This window comes from Arvicanthis niloticus, chromosome 5, assembly GCF_011762505.2.
Source record: "Arvicanthis niloticus isolate mArvNil1 chromosome 5, mArvNil1.pat.X, whole genome shotgun sequence".
Classification (NCBI taxonomy): Eukaryota; Metazoa; Chordata; class Mammalia; order Rodentia; family Muridae; genus Arvicanthis; species Arvicanthis niloticus.
The window spans coordinates 62,858,608-62,874,311 of record NC_047662.1 but is presented as its reverse complement, the minus strand read 5'-3'; the positions used below and the strand labels follow the sequence as shown (position 1 = coordinate 62,874,311).

Genomic DNA, 15,704 nt, shown 5'->3' with positions numbered 1-15,704 from the left:
TTTGTATTATTATTATTATTATTATTATTATTATTATTATTATTCTTTTGAGGCAAGGTCTCACTGTGTAGTTCTGGAAGTCCTGGACTTCCCTATTCATCCCAGGCTGGCCTTGAACTCACAGAGATCTGCCTGCTTCTTCCTCCTAAGTACTGAGATTAAAGGTGTACACTACCATTCCTGACTTAATGGTACTTTTTTTTTTTTAACTGAACTTAAGGAAATTTTCTGTGGTCTGACAAAATTAAAACCTATCCTCTGATTTTTAGCTAAAAATTAAAATGAAAACATTTTTACCAAGTCTTCCAAACTTCTCCATCACCGATTTCCCATAAGAGACTCCATAATTAAACAGATTTGGACAAGCTGATATTATCTAGAACAACTCATGGAGAACTCATGGAGATTTATGTCAGCCATCAACCCAGTGTAACACAAAAGAATTATGGTAATTTTGACCACCGCGGCAATATTTCCAAGTTATTGACCCTATGTTTTTTACTCCAGATACTATTTATTAAGGGTCAAGGTTCAAAAATTTGGTGGTAAACCTAAAACCTGTTGCAGGATAGAAGTATGGGTAAAGCCTCAGCATGTCATACAAGGAGAAATCAACAGTGATTTTATTATAATTGATGTTCTATTAAAGCTGAATTCCCAACCCAGCAGAGTTTGAAGATGAACGAAGGAGAATATTTGTGTTTCAGTGATGGAAAACATTCTGAGCTCTTCAAAGGCAGCCTGGAGTTTGAGCCGTACCTTGGTCTTGAGTTTAGTTTATCCTCTGGGCACTCAGTGAATGTCATGTCTTTGCTCTGAGTGTTAATGGGAGGAAGTATTTACAGGGTCACAAATATTTTCCTGACCATCCCTTTCAACCTTAAAAGCCCGTAACATTTTAAAATGTAGCATAGCATTTAGTTAGAGAGGATACAGATCAGTAAAGTTCAAAACATTCTAGGGTCAAAGGTAGCAGGCTTAAATGCAATGGAAACACAGTAATTGTTTGCTGAACACAAAAACTCACAAGGTTATTTCCGTGCCAGGCAGCACAATATGAAATGTCATGTGTTAATTAGAAAGCAACTAAAAATGTGGTCATTGCTAATGATTTGTCCTTATAATCACGGGCACTGTGGTTGTTATTCTGGAAAATCACAAGAACTCTGCTGTGGGTATCTTCTTTAGACTTGAATTATGTCTATGCTTCGAAGACATTAAGCATTCTTTCAGGCAGTGTTGGATATAGTGAATATATATACATCACATGCAACATTTTTTTTTTCAAACAGGATGTTGCATGCAGACACAAAGAAAATAGTTCTCAAGTCCGGGATTCCATACTGTCCCCATGTATCAGCCAACATCCCTTGGAATGTAATTTAGACACTTCTTAGCCCTTCAACATGTATAAAAGTTCATGTCCAATGGAATTCAACATTTTGAAATACAAGATCAGAAATAGTTTGTGAGAGAGTGCCAGAGTTACTTTGTTGCTAATTGCAGGCAGAAATACACTCCTCCCCACCCCCCAGTGTATCAAACCACAAGTATTCCAAGGGAGAGGAAGATTTGCAAGCATAGAGCTCCCTCCCCAGCCCTGCCACACACTCTCCACAGGCACAGGAAAAGGCAGGGCTACTGCTCCCTACCGGTAGGGTCGGCTCGTCCTTGTCCCCAGATGTAGAAGACTGCATAAAAGAAAAAGACAAAAGACAAATAAATAAATAACAAATTCCACACAGGCTTTACATTCAATAACAATCATCAATACAGAGATGGCTATTTCTACTCCTGGTATAAGGTTAAGTCAAAATAGGTGCACACGGTACATATTACTAGTTGATATTAATGGTTTATTTAGACATGTGACTCATTGCCTTGAAAAGTCAAGCTTGAATGCCCAACTATGATGTTCAGTAATAAAAAACAATGAAATCAATTATGGCCCAATCATGCACAGTGGAATACCATGTAATCATTAAAATAGATAAGATGAATTTATACATACTGAAATGGAAAATATATTAAGTGCAAAAATATTTTTAAAACCATATTTATTCCTTCATTTCATCAAAGTAATAGTGTATGTAAAGGAAAAGATTCTGCAAGAATTGGTGTTGTGAACGGTGACAGCTGGGTGATGGGATTACAGGAAAATGTCACCTTCCATGTTTTGGAGGGAGTTTATATCCATTGCCCCACCATATGGTGAGTGAAATAATACCTGAAGAAATTAAGCTGCTGGATCAAAGACCAGGATTATCACCCAATGTGATAATCGGGACTGAACTGGGGACTTCGGGAAGAACAGCCAGTTCTCTTAACAGCTGAGTGATCTTTCTAGGCTAATCCATTTTTCCAGCCCTATGTGTAATATTATTTTTAAGACATAAATTTGGGACTTAATAAGGTTGATATTGACTATTTTAGACCTTTAGTCAAATATTTAATAATCTTTAGTTTTGTTGAGATGCCTTTTTGGACCTTGGAATCCTGTATGTAATGTATGTTCCCTTCTGTTTCCAAACATTGTTATAGGTCAATGTAGAACTTGTGTGTGTCAGACACAGACAGACAGACAAGTTCTGGGTTGGTGATAATTTCCCAGCACAGCCTGCAGGCATTACTAAACTTGCCATAGCATCTTCTTTGGGGGTTATCACTCAGTGGCTACTTGAAAAATATCACTAGAAAATATCTCTGATGGCCTAGTTCCCAAGGACAAGCATGGAAATGGAAGTGGACCGGAAGTTGTCTTTTGATTTCTCTGTCTGCTCCAAGAGGCACCCTGGGAGCCCATTTCTGTAAGGTAGGTTCTTTGTTCTTCCACATCAGACGACTCAACAAATGGATCCACATTTTACAGAGTAACTCTCTGGGGAAATTTTCCAGTGCAGCCAGCTTAGCCTTTGGATGTACACTGAGACCAGCTGTCAGAGCAGGCCTTTCCAGTTAGCAAATTTATACCTTGCGGCTAAAGGGGAAGCAAATAACTATGAGCCAGACTGATATCCTAATGATACCACAGAACATGAGAGAATAGAGCAAGGAGGGATAAAGGGTGGGCTTCAGAAGAGGAAAAATCCTCAGCTGAGAGTCTGAAGTTTTAAAAATGTATGCAACAAAATTACTTGAGGAAGAAAAAAAAATTCAAAACTATACATCTGGGGTTGAATAAAAGAAAAAAAAAGATTGTATCCCAGTGACTTTTTTTCTCTTGCAGGCTAGAAGGATCCTAAAGTAAGTAAGCTGAAGGAACAGGCCTAGCACACAGATTCTGCAAAGAACAAAGACTACAGAGAAGGTTCTGCAGCCTTTCCAAGATGTGCTACTGGCTAATGTCAATGGAAGTTGACATCATTGGTTTTTTTTTTTCTTTCTTTCAGGTGTGATTTGCAGATTTGAATATGCATCGGGTTATAGCATGCAAATGTAGGTAGTAACAAACCAATGGTAGGTGAGCCTGTCTGGACTGACCTGCTGTTTTTCTTTTATGTAGTCTGTTGAGAGGTGTGACATGTGATAAAGACCTTCTACCCTGAGTGATTTCTAGTGCTCTCCTCGCTCAGGCTCCTGATCCTTAGGCTCTCAATTCTGACAGCGGGATCTTGATTGAGTTTGGAGTTCAATGGTAGAGGGGCTTTAATTAGGTTGATGTTGGTGTCACAGAGTTATTTTCAGGGCCATGATCGCCTGAGAAGTTTATTGTATTCAATGTTAAAGAAGATTAGTAAGACTTTAATCTTGGTGTTCTTATTGTGCCTTTAAAAAAATCTAATTTTTAACACAGCCCATTATCTCTTGATAATATATCAATACTATGGATTTGGACTGCACTATTTTGAAAGCCCCATTTCTGCGGTCAGTTCCAAGGCTGTGCCACATACAGGAGAGGTCTGCTCAGCCAGTCTTCAGTACTCATGAGAATTCTCCAGATTATTAAAGATGCTCTCTAAAGGTGATACTGAAGGGTCCTAGGCTGGGGCTCAGGTGATCAAAGATCTCTCTCTCTCTCATATAGTAACAGGACCCAACCAGGCCAGGGTCAGATAGAATTCTGCAATTCATTTTTTTTTTATTCAGTGTAAACAAGCTCCTCTATCATTACTCCATATTAGCAATGTGGTGACTGCATTGAATGAGAGCTACAGGGATCATGCAGTATCTGGTATCTTTCTTAGAGAAAAATGCTACTTGCACATGGGCAATTTTGTTAGCTACTTATAATTATTTTGAAAGTGCTCTGCCCTCAGATAAATAAAACCTATAACCTGTTTGGAAGAATTTTAGATAGAAATCCCTCTCAAGTCTTTAAATTATCTCCTTTTGCATTTGACCTGGGAAATCTCTGGCTGGGAAATGGCTTCACTAGATGGCAATGCAGTTTTGATGTAACCTTGTACACAGCTTTACGGCTCCCTGCTCCTTTCCTGGCATGTGAAAATGAGGCAAATATTGCATAGTCCAGCTGTTTTGGACCACACAGTGAGACATGCCTGTGGTTCACTCTGGCTTGAAAATTACCTGCAAATTATACAACCAAGTGGGTCACCATGAAGGCTTCAGATGCCGACAGACAAGTCTGGAAAATGAGAGGTGGTTTTCCCAGTCAGTGGCTGGGCACAGGGCAGAGGAGACATAGAAGCTGTCTGAACACTGCAGCAACAATCATTAACTTCTATTTCCCAAACGTTCTACCATGCCCTGTGAAATGTACTGAAGACCAGGCAGCACTGTAAATAAAGGACATGTAGACAAACTAAGGTTTTTAGTTCCTTTTTTTTCTTCCTTTTTGGTCATAAATTGGTGACGCAAGCCAGATATTCTTGTAATTAAAATGTGAATTTTATATTTAACTGGCATTAATTTTAACATCCTAGGATTGAGAAGGTTCAGTGATAGGAGACTTGACTGAATGATATTCATTAAAAATGGTGTATCCTTTTTCTGTCAATATACTCTTCTATAATAAAAACACATTTAAATTATCTTTCTCAGATAAAGGTAAATAAACCTCAAAGCCTATTGGGATGGTAAGGTAACAGGTACAAAAACTCAAATGTAAAATTAGGAAGGACAGAAGCCCTACCCCTCTAGACAGAAACCTATCTCTTGATCTTTCTTATTACTAGGTGCCAGCATATCCCTCAAGATATAGCAGAGGGGAACAACTGCTTAGTGAGAGAAAAAAGAGATGTAAATCCAGATGATTTCTGACTGTGTATTCAGGTCACAATCTCTGTTAATCCTTCAGGGAAGTAAGAAAAAAATCGTGACTGAAGCTGGTAGCCCAGGATGACAGACTATCCCTGTCATAATTCTGCTTTACAGAGACATCAGATGGGAGAAAGGCTCGAAAAGACCCAAGTAGGAAATGTTATCAAAGAAGCTCAGGGTCTAGAAGCAAAGCCTTTCGATCATTTGTCTGGATAGATCATCTCCATCATCATGAAATATTTGGGGTAATAGGAAGAGATCTGAAAACAGTAGAAGGAAATACTGAGTGGAGGGAGTAGAAGAGAAATTGATTGGAGAAGTTAAAGAACATTCTTTTTTCAAAAGATCACTGGACAAGAGAAGAAATGATGTCAGCTGAGAAGGGGTGTCACATGGAATTCAGGGCCAGTGTTGGCAATTGAGTTTTTGCCTCTTCTCAGCTATATGACCTTGAGGAGGTGACCTAATTGTTCCACTCTTTAGCTCCTTCATCTGTGAAATGGGGGTAAGAATACAGTGTTGTTGTGAAAGTACTGTGACAAGACAAGGGACAATAGCTTCAAGTGGCTCAAGGCCATGAATTAGACTTGGAAGCAGGGTGGCTTCCATGGGAAGCAGGCACGTTCATTGATGAGGGTAGAGGGAGGTGACTTAAGTAGTGATCTAGGCAGGACCACTTAAGCATGGCCCAGTTTGGCATCTGTGGAAGGAGATGACACAACTGATTCTATTCCCTTGACTTGGCCCCTGGACTCATCTATGTACCTTCTGGAGGACACAGCATGAGCAAGATGAGGTCAGCCACTCATATCTTTTGTACCCAAGGCTCTTTGGATGGGGAAGACTGAGAGAAGATAGAACTCAGGTCTGAACCCATCGAATCTCAAAATCTGAATGTTCTATGCCACTTTCCCTTGGAGTATGCTGCTCTCATGGGTAGAAAAGGGAGTATGGGGTCAGAAAGCTGAGAACCCAACCAATGTTACAACTTTATCATACAGAATTATCAGAAGCATTCTGAACAATGGATGCTGATTCTGGAACATTCACAATTATAGTTACCAGTTACCTTTGCTTCAATCCACCCACCCATCCACCCATCCATCCATCCATCCATCCATCTACTATCTATCTATCTATCTATCTATCTATCTATCTATCTTCTGTCTATCTATCTTATATCTATCTATCTATCTATCTATCAATCAATCATCTATCTATCAATCATCCTTCTAGCCTATTGCATATCATTATCTGTCACCTGTTACTAACAACTATTAAGTAAGCATAGCCTGAGTTCTTTACTCTTAAATAATTATTGTTGTGTACATACACACATGCCATAGCTCAAGTGTGAAGGTATGAAGACAACTATCGATGGTTTGATTTTTAACTTCAACACTGGGACTGAAGTCAAGCTATCAAACTTGGTGTAGGCATTTTTCTTTACCTATGAACCATCTGGCTGACTCTCTTTCTTGAAAGATAAAAATAAATAGAAGTCATTTTAATATTTTCTTCTTGCTTACCAAATAGTCATCTTGTACACTCTACTGGCACATCCGTACCAACCTTTAAATAGGACTTCTTTAAATACCTCTTACAGAACTGACAAGCTATATTGGGTGCATCTGTACCCAGCTCCTCCACAGAGCCTCCCAAATAGCAGAAGTTGTAACATCTTTGTGGACAGAATTCAACGCTGTGCTTTCCATGGTCCCTGACTGTGGCAACTTAAAATGCAACCAGGTGGCATGCTTGAGTGAACCCCTCAGGTGGAACAGAGCCTGTGTGCTTCTGTGTCAGCAAGTGAAGCTCCCCAGCTGCCTGTGACATTGGCTAAATTAATAGTCATGCTGATTATTTAGGTCCACTTCTTCAAAGACTACTTAATCTTTCTTATTAAGTAGGTACATGGAAGGCAGTAATCTGTGTTTTACAAATGGAGAGTGAGAGGCAGGAAGGGCCTCAGGCTGTTTCTGTGCTCGGGATATGTAGCACCAATGCCAAGTCATTTAATTTAGGAAATTAACAGTCCATCTACCACTGCTGTCTCTTGCCTCTTCTGCAAAATCCAGATGCTGCTCATTTACTTTATTGTATTGTTTGAGCAATTCTCATAATTGCTAATGAACAGTTTTGATATGTCAACCAGTCTGTTAGTGTTGGTCTGATATAAAACATGAACATTGGCCTTGAGTAGTTAGGAACCCAGAACACATCCATGTATTGTCTCTACTGCTTTATGTTGTCCCTTCGTAGTGCTGAAGAGAAAAAGTCAAGGCCTTGCACATGCTTGACGGGTCCTCTACCACCAAGCTGGGCCCCTGTTTTTCCTTCTTTTTAGGAAAGAGTAGTAGAGGATGGTGTGTGTGTGATGTGTTTGTGCATAGGTGTGTACAGATGGTGCATACATGTGACTGTATGATTAGAAGTTCATGCAAGGTGTCTTCTACTATCACTTCCAATCTTGGTTTTTGTGTCAGGATCTCTCAGTGACTAGCTGTCCAGTGAACTTCAGGGCTCCTTCTGTTTCCACATCCCCAATGCTACCATATTCCTGTTTCACTTTGGTGTTGGGGATCGAAACTCAGGTCTTCATGCTTGTGCAGCAAACACTTCACTCACAGCTGTTTCCCCAGCCTTGATTTCATTTTAAATCCATTAAATGCTAGTGTTGAAAAAAAGATATGTTATGCAAATTAAGCACCCTTCAGTGAAAACAGGTATGATTTATGGGAAGCACAGTATATGCCAAATGTATAAGAAATACCTTACTGAATCATTAAAATAATAGGTGTTATAATGACTTCTATTTCCTATACTACATAAAGATCCTGAGACTGATAGAGGCCGGGTGGGTTTGTTCGAGGTCCCATGGCCAGTGCATGGCAAAGCTGTGATCTGAGCTCAGATAGCTGGGCTCTGGAGTGTTGGAAAACAAGGAAGTAGAATTTTCTTTACAATAATCTGTCAGAAGAAAGCAGCAAACAGCAGAGCTCCAAATGCAATGAAAATATTAAAAACCGTTTATGAACTTGGACTTCTAATGAAAGCCAGGTGATGGCAAGCAATTGTTGGGAATTTATGATGACAGATTGTATTTGTATTCATTATGTACACATTTGTTTTGTTGGGAATTGTGAGCAAGTGCTTGAGAGTAGAGAAAGTATAGCAATTAATTTTCTGGTCATTTGTCTCTTCCAGAATTGTAATTTAGATGCATTCACAACTGTCATAGTGTTTTAAAATGTAATTTCTGTCTCTGGAGGGTCACAGAGTTACTTTTTATGACCTTCACAATGTAACAGGTGCAAATGCATTTCTTTATACATCAACTTGACTTGTATTAGGACTCAATAACTCAGCAACAGGTTGTAACTGGGGCTCTCTGGTGGCCTTGCTTACCCTGTGGCCAGGAGTAGGTGGCCTGTTCTGCATGCTGTTTATTTTGAAGGACATGGGTGTTGAATCTTCAATTTCTGATAGTTTAATTTCTGATACTTTGATAAGCTCAGAAAATGAAATAGTCGGTCTTAATGTTGGAAGCACTGATGGAGACTCTGAACAGTAAGATGTGAACAGAGACAGCTATTTGTTCATTTAACACTATTTGATAATACTTATTTCAGTCTTAATATTATGCCAGGCTGTTTTCTAGGTTTTAGGGATTTAGGTGTGACCAAAACTGACAAAAGTCTCTGTCCTTATGGACCTCACACTTTAGTATACATTATTATAAAATTAAAGAGAAAGAGCCAATAGCAGTCACATCACTTGAAATTAAGTTATATTTACAGATACCTAGGATCTAACCATCATGTCTATGGTTGTTCTTTGTGACTGATCTTTAATCCTGGACTTAACATGTCCTCTCATTTGGAGAGGTGTTGGTAAAGACAACGGAAATATGAAGAACACGATTGTATCTGTGGAGGTATAAACTCAATGTACAGCAAAATTCAGGGGTCAAGAGGAAGCAGATACCTAAAGTACTGATAAAGGTGAAACTTAAAAATTTGAGTGTCACTTAGTTTTTCGTATCAGTGTTAGCAAAATTTCTTGCTAACATACTTTGTAGAAGCCTTTATAGATTTAAGTGTGAAAACAAGAGTCTGCAGAGAAAGTGGCACCATGCAGTCATTGTATGCTGTAGAAAGCTTCTCATGCGGTCTCTGTGGTGCGAAAGCATAGCCTTAGTAAAGCGATGGAGGTATCCTTCACACGTCAAACTTTCCATTCTAGAGACGCTGCTTGTGCCGTGCCCACCCAATTCCTGCAGCACCCTGACACAATTCCCACAAGTGTAGACAAATAGAGACACCTTGGATTTAGTTTAGGAATTCCCAGGAACCAAATAAATACAATGCAGCCCAATTTCAACACTCAGTAATACCAGTGTTAACATAAATACATTTTGGAGAAAACAACAAAAGGCATAAATATCAAGTATAAAGTCTCTGTTGAAATGTATTGATATTTGGGAATCATTGTACTTTTCAATCTGCTCCTTTGTGCTTGGTTGAGGTCAAGAGGCAGCTAAAGCCTCTTTCCACAGCTGAGGGGGGCACACCCACGTGGCTGCTTCCACATAGCCCTCCCACTGGGCCTTCCAAGACCCCTCCGGTCTGTTCTGCATTCATCTCATCTCTCTTTTCCATCACGAATCATCCTCTTGACAGCACACCTTTTTATTTTACCTTATTTCCCACTATAAGTCTGAGTTAACACATGCTTAATAACAGATGAATCACTGAGCCTTATGCTGGTCTAGAAGGATGCTGGAGGAAAATGGCTTTTGGTTAGCCCAGTGCTGGTCTGTATCACCTTCCTCTTCTTTGATACTTCTGATGATCCAGTGCCTCTTGAGTCCCTCAACATAGAGATGTATGCTCTGACCTGGCCCCTGCTGTCTTAATTCCTGGGAAAGGCACAAGCTTAAACTTCCATTCTTTGAACTTCTTTAATGAGAATGAACATCTCATGGTATTGTGAAGACTGGCTGGATTTCGAATCACTCAGGAGATACACCCTCATGTCTGGAGGGTGCTTATAGAGAGGTTTAACTAAGAAGGGAAGATCTACCCTGGATGTGGGTGATGCTGTCCCATGGCCAGGGTCCAGGTTGGGAGAAGAGGGAAAAAGAGGAAACCACGTAATAGCAGATCTCATTTCACTCTGCTTCCTGACCATGGACACAATGTGACCTGCCGTTTCAAGCTTCTGTTTCCGAGGTTCTTCCGCCACAATGGACTGTATCTCCAAAGAGTGAGCCACAATAAACCATTCCTCCCTAAAACTGCTTTTTGTCAGGCATTTGGCCACAGCAATGATAAGGAACAAATACAAACATAAGTCCTAATTGCATAGTGTGCAATTTTATATGGTTTACTGGGATCATATGTTTTCTTAGGCAAGGTCACCTTAAATCTTACACATTTTTATTATACTCCATATTTTGTCTACCACTATGCTAACACCACTTGGTGAACAGTGGTCTTTTTATTGCTAGTGACAAGGGGTGGGACCAGAGCCTTTTTTTTAAAAATGGATGATGCTTAAGTAGGTAGAAAAACAATGAGGAAAAAGAAGTTTGAGACATTTGGATCTGGTATTTAGGTTTAGGTCACAGCCATCAGATATTATTTGTCTAGTATACACTGGCATCCTTAAACAATTCTCTGGCTTGATCACTGGGACCCTGTGCATATGTGCATATTTCAAACAAGTTTTTGCATAAACATAAATGATGAGGGATTTATGCTAAGCATATAATTTCTGGGACATATGATAAGAGCATTTTTAGTATCAGAAGGGTCACGACGCTGTTTTTACAGTAGGTAGCTGTTCCATCTTACACTCTGTCCAGCAGTGACCAGGGGTTTCCCCATGCTGGGAAGCACTGCATATAATCACAACTTTTTACTTTAGACATTCAAATTAGTGCAGTGATAGCAATTTGTGGGGTTCCCGTGGCTCTCTTAAATGGTTTTGATGACGATCGTCTTTCCATGGGCTTATTTGTCAACTGTACGTTCTCAGTGAATTGTGTGTATCCTTTGCTTTGTTTCTAACTGGTTATTTATGTCTTTTTAGGATTATATTTTGCAAATTATATGTATACTCCATGTAAATTTTGCCAGCTACCTGATTTTAAAAATATTTCTTCTGCTTTATAATTTGTCTCATTAAACTCTAAATAAAGTTTTTCTTATGTCAAAAGTTTTAATTTTGGTGATATCAGTTTTTCCTTTTATACCATATCGTGAGATTCTTAGATGGTCTAGTTCTTCTTTTGGTGATGAATGCTCACTTGTTATTATGCATGTTCAATTTTGTGTTTGTGTAAGTGCAGGCACATGTGTGTCATGGGGTGTGTGTGGAGGTCAGAGGGCAACTCTTGGGAGTTGGTTCCCCCTTGCCACCTTCTGGGGTCTAGGGATCAAGCTTAGGTCCTTGGACTTCATCCAAGCACCTCTATCTACAAAGCTATTACCCATTTTAGAGAAGAAGGGAGAGCGTGGTTAACCAATTTACCCTCAGATTACACAGGTAGTATGGGTAGGTCTGGAACTAGAAAAGCAGAAAGTCTAAACCAAAATGATCTGCTTCTTTCTCCTGACATTCCTGCCTTGCTTGATTCGAGTGCTGAGGACTGAGTCTCCTCCTCCTCCTGCGTGCTGGGTAAGCACAATGGGACATACTCCTAATGCCCGGATTCCCCAGGTCTGTCACTCTCTTTGCATTTCCCAAGTAGACATAAAACACACTCTGAATCTATCTTCCTGGCAGGATAGTAAAATGTATTTAGAAAGCATAACCCCCAGATCTTCATAGAAATATTTGAAGAAATCTATAGCTTCAGTCATTGGCTTTGCTTTGAACACAAAAAAGTACAGGGTTTGAAAAATAAACTTCATTATTTTCAATGTCATAAATCCTTCTAATCTTATAAAATGAGATTTATCTAATCTTATAAAGCATAAAAGGAAAACCAGAGATAAAGCTGGGGTTTGACACTAAGATAGCACGTCATATTTGCGGAAAACGTTACAAGTTTAGTCTTTAAAAAAAAAAATCTGGTTCCAGGCAGCGGCTTTGGTCTCCCAGGGCCTGTCTTATCTGTTATCTGTCAATAGAACAGCGGAAATTGTGTGCAATTGAAAACAGATGTAGCCCGGCAGTAACAGAAACGGAAAGATGTGCTCTGGAAAGCCTTACTGCGTTGCTGTCACAGGCAGCCAAGAACTGACCAATATTACATCAGCAGCATCTTTGCGGCCAAAGACTCAGCACTATTTCAGTTCTGGAATTAAAAATCCATTGCAAGGATTGGGGAAAATGACGTAAAAAAATCTCCTAATGATGGCTGGTCTCAAGCCGAGGCTTGCCTGTGGCAGCTCTTCAAGGTGGTTTCAGGAGCTTGGAGGAGCAGCGTTCACATGCAGGTGCTTGCTGCTCAGACGGTGTCTCACGTGCTGAGAATAATCATAAGGCTGCAATGTATCAGCATCAAACACCGTTTAGTCAGCGGCAGCAGTGCTGGATGTCGCCGGACAGGACTCCAATAAGCAGTGGAGAATGTACCAGCACTCTGGGGCTGATTAAAGAGATCCAGTCCCCAAACAAAAGGCTGTATTTGGGCTGATATTTTGCTTGATTATGTCCCTTTGTTAGTTTTTTTTTTTTTTTTTTTTTAAAGTTTTTTATAATGAGAAATGTCAATCCAAGGAAAATTTCAGAATAGTCGTCATGTTTTTGCCACTTAGGCAAAATCACGGATATTTTTTGTACTTGTTTTGTGAATATAGGTATATTTTTTCCCCGAATAATTTAAAGCAAACTATAGACATAATAATCTCTTTAGCTCAAAATGGCTTACAGATTTATGTGGGGAATGTGCAAATGTGCTCCTGTGCAGTCAGTCACTGTGTGTGTGCGCATGAATGTGTGTGTGTGTGTGTGTGCTCGGTTATGGGGGACATGCTGCATTAACAGGTGAACACATCCTAATGGTGGTTCTGTTTGTTTCTTGCCAACACTGTCAATTTTGTTTGTTTTATACTTCTGTCCCAAGTCTAGTTATGTAAAACAATCAATGACACCACATGCTCGGGCTTCTTCCTTTCCTGTGTTTTTATACTTTCTCATAAGAACGGAGAGTCAAACACCACTTAATTCACTAAAAAATTTTGCTGTGACGTAAGTACTCTGTTTCGAAAGGGCTTAACATTACATTCGTTTATTTCGTGTGTATGTGCATGGGCCTACACTTGCCACGGTGCATGCATGTAGGTCAGAGGTAAACTTGCAGGAAGTTGGTTCTTTCCTTCCAGCCTGTGGGGTCTTGGAGCTCAAACTTGGGTCATCAGAGTTGTCAGCAAGTGCCTTTACCCACCAAGTAATCTGGTGGTCTGACATACGTACAGTTTTTCTGACCACTATTTGATGTTTAATAATCTATGGACATGGCTATTCACAAGTTTGTAAATATAAACATTATATACAGCCATGATGTTTTTTGTTTAAAAAAAAAAAAACAGGAAAGGAGCTAGTTTGTTACAAGGGAGACATAGGCCTGGAGAGGTGCAATGCCTTGCCTGTGGCTTGGCTCTAAGGAAAGAATAAAAAGAGGTAACTGCTCTATAGTCTAAATCTGGGGAACTCTGGCTAAATTTTGGCTGTGTGTGAAATTTCAGGGGGCAGAAGTACAACTGTACAAAGCTATCAACACATTCTAAAAACTGTCCAGAAGCCCCCAAAAGGCTAAGGATCATGAATTTGATGGTTTCAAACTAGTTGCCCCTTGGATGTTGGAAGATACTCTTCCAAAGGGCACACAGGATCACTGCTACCAGCAGGAAGTAGGAGCTCCGGAAGTTCCCTTGCAGCCCATTCAGTCGACAGCCTGCACTGTAGGAATGGGATCCGGCAGAGGAGAGGGAGAGCAGAGGCCTCATGGAGCACTCCACACATGCTGTCCTGCTCTCAATCAGTTCACACTCTTCAGGAAAAAGCTGGAATGTCACTGCAGATGGTCTGACACTATTCAGTGGGCACAGACTGGGCAGGGTTCCCAAGATCTGCTCTGGGCATCCGCCACCTCTCCCTGACTCTGTTTGTTCTAAATGGTGCCTGGGCAGGGACTGGTAGCCTCGAGGGTGGTTCACATCTGTGATTACACTGGGCTTCAAAGACGCACAAGGGGGAGGTAGACACCTCCAAAGTCCCTCAAACAAAAACAAAGACAGTGGGAAAATAATGAACATCCTTTTTGTACTTGCCTAGATATTTTGAAAATGGGTACTGGGTATGCTTCCTCATCAGTACCAAAGGGAACAAGACAAGGATCTCAGAGAAACACCAAGCATAAAGGTTTGGTTTCTTCCATAGTTGTCTCCTGGCTTTAGAGGAATTAGTAACCTCCCTCGAATCTGGTTTTCAGAGATAAAGCTCCTGGCTTGGGACTAGGTCAAGGCCAGGCAGTGGTGAGGCAGATTGGTGTGGGGTTCATGCTATGTCCAATGAGTGTAATTTCCTACCACACTTTTGGTGTCACAGATACCAAAGCATGGGAGGCCAGAGAGAGACGTGACCAAGCTCTCAGCCTGCATTGCATGGCAGTCAGCTTGTCTAGTTTTTGTTGGACAGCGAGAGATAGATAATAGCACTTAGCATTTGAACCACTTGATTTATGAGGTCTCCTATAATATTTATAGTTTTGTGAGCGTTATTAATCTCATTTTACTGTTGGAGAAAGAGAAGGATGAGCCCAAGGCTACACAGTTCATGGTAAAGCTAGGGCTCACATCCAGCTAGGTGGCAAAGAAGTTGGGGTTCTCTGTCCTTGTGGGTTTGATATTATGGGGCAGGTGGGTTTAATGAACACTTAACCCTCCAGGAGATCACAAAGTCTCAGATTATTGGCACTTAACTGCATGAAGAAAAATTTCTCCAAGGGATTCCTTTCAGTCCAGTATATACCTTCTTAGGAAGTTTTGTGTGCAATTAAATTTTAGAAAAGTAAATTTATTATTATTAGTAGATATTAGTTTGCCAGAATAATCTTAATACTTTAAATCCTTTTTTGCACTTCTGCTTACTGAATTGGAAATCCACAAACAATCATTTAATAATACTGGAGGACCTAAGGGAATCTTGGTCTTGTTCCTTTTTTTGGTAATAGGACAATTATTTCCCAATAGGTTTGTTTTGATATTTGCATTTTTCCTTTTGGGGCGTGGGCATGGTCTTACTATGTAGCCCTGGATGGTCAGGAACTCACAGAAATTTGCCTGCCTTGTCTCCTAAATGCTGGGATTAAAGGCATGTGTCAATATGCCTGGTTTGATATAAGTATTTCTAACTTTTAAGAATTAAACATAAAAAAGAAGGTTTGTAAAGTACCTGCATACAACATGGACACCCGAGTTCAGAGCTCCAGAGCCAACATGATGGTATGAAAAGCCAGGCATGATGGTATG

At 40.1% G+C, this 15,704-nt stretch overlaps 1 protein-coding gene across 8 annotated transcripts in view; it reads right to left on the bottom strand.

Annotated features, from left to right (window-relative positions):
* The window catches only part of Slc24a2 (solute carrier family 24 member 2), a 229,628-nt gene that overhangs the window by 90,658 nt on the left and 123,266 nt on the right, over window positions 1–15,704 (bottom strand). For all 8 annotated transcript variants that reach the window (XM_076934688.1, XM_076934689.1, XM_034501931.2 and 5 more), the window contains one exon: window positions 1,653–1,691. In XM_076934688.1, the coding sequence (XP_076790803.1) occupies window positions 1,653–1,691 (39 nt within the window). The remainder of the gene's footprint in view (window positions 1–1,652; window positions 1,692–15,704) is intronic.